Source organism: Nicotiana attenuata, unplaced genomic scaffold (assembly GCF_001879085.1).
Source record: "Nicotiana attenuata strain UT unplaced genomic scaffold, NIATTr2, whole genome shotgun sequence".
NCBI lineage: Eukaryota > Viridiplantae > Streptophyta > Magnoliopsida > Solanales > Solanaceae > Nicotiana > Nicotiana attenuata.
This window is the reverse complement of record NW_017670718.1, coordinates 232243-237406: the sequence shown is the minus strand read 5'-3', so window position 1 is coordinate 237406 and position 5164 is coordinate 232243. Positions and strand designations below refer to the sequence as shown.

The window sequence follows — 5164 nt, the reverse complement described above, 5'->3', positions numbered from 1 at the left end:
AGAACCAAGAAAAAAATACCCATAAAACTTTCCCCATTTTTATCCCCACTTTGGTCCTCTGTCCTCTGTTGCAGACAGAACAAGATATTAAAGAGAGAGAGAGAATAGTATACAGTGGGTTAAGAGATTTCCACGTGATAAGAGGCAATAAAAAGGCAAACTTGGCTACCTAAGTGTTACAATTTGCATGTAAAAGGAAAAAAGACAAGTGTAAGCTAAGCCCTTGGTTTCATCACAACAGAAAAAGTTAAACTAAAAACCCAAAAATACTCCATTCTTGTTGTGCTAATAATAAGCAAGAAGCTAAAGTTGTTTTCACCCCCTTTGTTCTTTTTATCGATGTGTAGCTTTTCTGTGCACCCACAGAACAACTCTTCTTACCACCTTCTTCACCACGTGTTAGTGCACCTCCTGTAACGCCTCTATTTACACCACTCTAAAACAATGATCATTTCCCTCTATTCTCCTCATTCCCTTCTTCAGTTTTCTTTCCTTCCTCTTAATTCCAAATTTTCCTTTGATGGGTTGTTCCCATTTCTTGAAAATCACAGCTTAACATGTTAAACTAAGCTAATTTTGTACTACATATTTTTGTCATCATTAAAATCTTGAGTTAATTTTAATGGCTTCAATTTTGAGGTTTCGTAAGTTGTGTTTAGTTGAGCCAGTGAGGTGTTCTTCTGTTAGTGTTCAATCATTTGAAAAACCCAAAAATGATGATAAAAAATCAATTCTTGAACCACCCCAAAAAGCAGAAAATCTTGTTTCTACTATTGAGAAAGTTTTAGAGAAACCAAAATCCAAGAAAATAAAAAAGCAGCCTAAAGAATGGAGGTGTATAGATAGCTGCTGTTGGTTAATTGGTTACTTATGTACAACTTGGTGGTTGCTTTTGTTTTTGTGCAATGTTTTGCCTGCAAATTTGCTTGGACTTAAAGTTCCTGAAGCTCCTGGAGTTAGACTTAAACGTGATGGATTAATTGCACTTCACCCTGTTGTTTTAGTACCTGGCATTGTAACTGGTGGACTTGAACTTTGGGAAGGTAGGCCTTGTTCTGAAGGCTTATTTAGAAAGAGACTTTGGGGTGGTAGTTTTACTGAAATATTCAAAAGGTTTGTGTTTTACACTTAGTTTTAATTTCCCTTAGTTTTGTTGTGACATTTAGATGGGAGCCTTGGCGTAACTGATAAAGTTGCCGCTATGTGATCACGAGTTCAAGCCGTGAAAACAGCCTCATGCAGAAATGCAAGGCAAGGTTGCGTACAATAGACCCTTGTGGTCCGGCCCTTTTTTGGAACCCGCGCATAGCCGGAGCTTAGTACACCGGCTGCCCTTTTGTTGTGGCATTTAACAAATTGCTGTGCATTTTAGGCCTTTATGTTGGTTGGAGCATCTATCGTTGGATAACGAAACGGGGCTTGATCCTCCGGGGATTCGAGTCCGAGCAGTACCAGGACTTGTAGCAGCTGATTATTTTGCACCTGGTTACTTTGTTTGGTCTGTTATTATTGAGAATTTGGCAAAAATTGGATATGAACAGAAGAATATGTATATGGCTGCTTATGACTGGAGGCTATCCTTCCAAAATACAGAGGTACCATATAATGATCTATCTTGCTCCAACTTATTAATTTTTCTCACATAAGATATAGTAACTATGTTGTCTTGAGAATAATTTGCATAGCATTAATTCCTTGCATTTATTAAGTATTTCAAATTATTATGGTCAAATATATGCATCTGAATAAATGCCAGTCTTATCATCAATAAATTCATTCATTTACCTATGTTGTATGTATTATGTAATGTCATTTCATTGTGTGATACACTTAAAAATATGCTCATTAGCAAAATGTGTAAGCATAAGCGAATTTGTCTCGAACGGTTGAGGATTCAATAAATAGTTTCTCCTGCATTTGTTTCTGCATTAGATCTTGTAAATTATATTAACAATGTGTATATATCACTAGAAAGCAAGCTGGATTTTGTTCCTTTTATTTTGTAATAGAATGCCAGCCGTGGAAGGGGAGCCTTGGAGCAACAATTAAGTTGTCTCCGTGTGACCTACAGGTCATGGGTTCGAGCCGTGAAAGCAGCCACTAATACTTGCAAGTGAACGAGATGCTTCATGCACCAGGCTGCCCTTTTTTTTTTTAATATATATTTTGTAATAGAACTGTAGTGTCACTGGCTTTTACTTTCTAGATTTGTCCAGAATTAGATTGAGGTTATTCTAATACATTTCTAATTGGATCAAGCAGATTAGAGACCAATCTCTGAGTAGGCTGAAGAGCAAAATCGAGCTTATGTATGTAACAAATGGATACAAGAAAGTGGTAGTAGTGCCACATTCAATGGGAGTTATCTATTTCCTCCACTTCCTTAAATGGGTTGAAGCACCCCCTCCAGTTGGAGGGGGTGGCGGATCGGGTTGGTGTGCCAAACACATCAAAGCTATCATGAATATCGGTCCAGCATTTCTTGGCGTTCCGAAGGCTGTTGCTAATATATTGTCTGCTGAGGGAAAAGATGTCGCCTTTATCAGGTCAGTGTTTTAATCTATCCATCACTATCCTTTCTTATGCTACGTTAATCCTCGTTAGTAGCGTCACCTCTAACTGTTTAGAATTGAGGAAGAAATCTGCTGTAATATGCAGAAAGGTGGTTTTGGATGGTCTACACATTTTGTATCATAAATGTAGGAAATTTAAATGACTGCAAATTAATTCTAACAGAATTGGAGTTCGGTGCATTTTACGGATGATGTAGCAAAGTCATCTTTCTAATTTTTTGCAGAGCCATGGCTCCTGGTTTGCTAGACTCGGAGACGTTTGGTTTCCAAACACTTCAACATATTATGAGGGTTTCTCGAACATGGGACTCCGTCGTTTCTTTGGTACCTAGAGGAGGAGAGACAATATGGGGTGACTTGAATTGGTCTCCAGAAGTAGAAAACATATGTCATAAATCAAAGGCGCGACACCTGCAATCTTCTTCAAAGGAAAGCAATGGCAATGACACCGATTCTAGGAGGAGTTTCCAGGTGAAGGAGCTGCCGAAATATGGGCGAATGGTTTCATTTGGCAAGGAAGCATTAGAATTACCTTCTTCACAGCTCTCTATTATTGATTCAAAGGTAAGAACTACTCTCCAGTCCGCTTCTTTTTTTAGATATTTGCATTAAGACAATTGATGTGTTGTCCATAATTGTATAAAATCATTAGGAATTTGTGCGTAAGAGTACATCCAGAAATTCCAATACATGTGGAGAAGTATTGACAGAGTATGACGAGATGAGTCGCAAAAGCATCAAGAAAGTTGCTGAGAATCAAGCATATACTGCAACAACTTTGTTAGATCTTCTTCGATTTGTGGCACCGAAAATGATGAAGCGTGCCGAGGCTCACCTCTCTCATGGAATAGCAGAAGATCTTGATGATCCAAAGTATACTCATCACAAGTACTGGTCAAATCCACTTGAAACAAAGTAAGTATGATTAAGCTGTAGTTCTCATCGCCAGATCATTAACTCTTGCCATTATCTTTACACATCTGATTTGTAAAATTAATAGTAAGCGTTATGCCTTTAAAGCAATTCCAGAGTTACATAATGAAGTCAGTCTATGCAAAGAACGGAAACCATAAACTTCATACACAACAGAGGGATATGATAGAGATTTTTTTTAAAAAAAAAAAATAATGAATGGAGTTCCTTCTTCCATCCTATCCCATTCACCGGCACTGATCATTGACTGTAAAAGTCATTTTCTTGCTTTTGTGCCAGCTCATGATCTAAACGAGTCTCGCACATACACCCTAGTACATGTTCCTTGACGCTGAGGGCACCCTCGTAGAGCTGGGGATTTCCCGACATTTCTGATTGGCTGTCTTGTATTTCTAATAAGTTGTTTAATAGTTGGCATGTTCAATCATATACATAATATGATGGGTTGGTTTAGATTGTGCTGCTGTCTTTATGTTCTTTGATATTTCATTAGTTAGTTAATAGTCAGTATCTTTTTTCAGGTTGCCTGATGCTCCAGATATGGAGATATACTGTTCATATGGAGTGGGAATTCCCACTGAGAGATCATATGTCTACAAGCTGTCATCTTCCAATAAATGCAAGAGCATTCCTCTTCAAATCGATAGCTCTGCAGACGATAGTGGCAACGGCTGCTTGAAGGGCGGAGTACATTTTGTTGATGGTGACGAGAGTGTACCAGTTGTGAGCGCTGGCTTCATGTGCGCGAAAGGGTGGAGAGGCAAGACGCGTTTCAACCCGTCGGGCATCTCAACATACATAAGAGAATACCAGCACAAGGCACCGGCAAGTCTGCTAGAAGGGAGAGGCACGGAGAGTGGCGCTCATGTTGACATTATGGGAAATGTTGCCTTAATCGAGGATGTTCTTCGGGTTGCTGCTGGTGCCACTGGTGCAGAGTTGGGTGGCGATAGAATCTATTCGGAGATCATGAAAATGTCAGAGAGGACAAATATTCGGCTTTAACTGCAACAATGCGATTTTGATATAGGATTGAGATGAGAGTAGAGCACCAAAAACGACTACTAAACTGCGGGACACTGACTCAGAAAATGACTGGAGAGATATTTGACAAGAATGACTAGAGAAAAGACTTAAGGAGGAATAAGGACAAACTAAATATGGGATGAGCAAAATGGGGCTAGCTAGATGGGGGACCTTTTGCATTGATTGTAAGTTTCTAACTGAAAAAGGAAAAAGAGAGTAGCATTTCTCACTTTTGTAATCTACAAGAATAAACTATCACCTTGTGTAATCAAGTTGAATAAGATTCTTGCCTGTTCCTTTGAAGGAATTTCTTTAGCTCTGAGGTGTTTAATTAATTCTGCTTATTTTAAAAAATTAGGAGGAAGAATAATAGTAATTAGCTGTTAGTATGAATGCTTATGACGTTGATTGAAGAGCTGCTGCATGTGAAGTGGAAGAATTTAGAGGTATAAGAGATCTCACTTGCTGAATTCCAGCTCAGAAGATTGAGAATTATTACAAGTTAGAAAGACTAAAAACTTTCTAGATTTTGTTTACAGAAATCAATGTGTTAAACAAGCTCAGCTCGACAGCTCAAATAGTAATATAGCAAGTTACCTAGTGAATTTTAGTTGGAACTACTGCCTATTATT

General features: G+C 38.4%; 1 protein-coding gene across 1 annotated transcript; it reads left to right on the top strand.

The window, feature by feature from the left end:
- Nucleotides 1–295: 295 nt before the first annotated feature.
- LOC109242616 (putative phospholipid:diacylglycerol acyltransferase 2) lies at nt 296–4826 on the top strand. Its single transcript, XM_019409452.1, has 6 exons — nt 296–1113; nt 1373–1595; nt 2263–2546; nt 2798–3137; nt 3226–3488; nt 4028–4826. The coding sequence occupies exons 1-6, from the start codon at nt 623–625 to the stop codon at nt 4509–4511; spliced, it is 2085 nt and encodes a 694-aa protein (XP_019264997.1). The 5' UTR covers nt 296–622; the 3' UTR covers nt 4512–4826.
- The last annotated feature ends 338 nt before the right edge of the window (nt 4827–5164 follow it).

Bases quoted from the DNA above. Each gene is read 5' to 3' on its own strand.
- LOC109242616 (XM_019409452.1), top strand. From the start codon at position 623: ATGGCTTCAATTTTGAGGTTTCGTAAGTTGTGTTTAGTTGAGCCAGTG. The intron at 1,596-2,262 runs GTACCATATAAT...TGGATCAAGCAG, and splicing joins TATCCTTCCAAAATACAGAG to ATTAGAGACCAATCTCTGAG. The intron at 3,489-4,027 runs GTAAGTATGATT...ATCTTTTTTCAG, and splicing joins TCAAATCCACTTGAAACAAA to GTTGCCTGATGCTCCAGATA.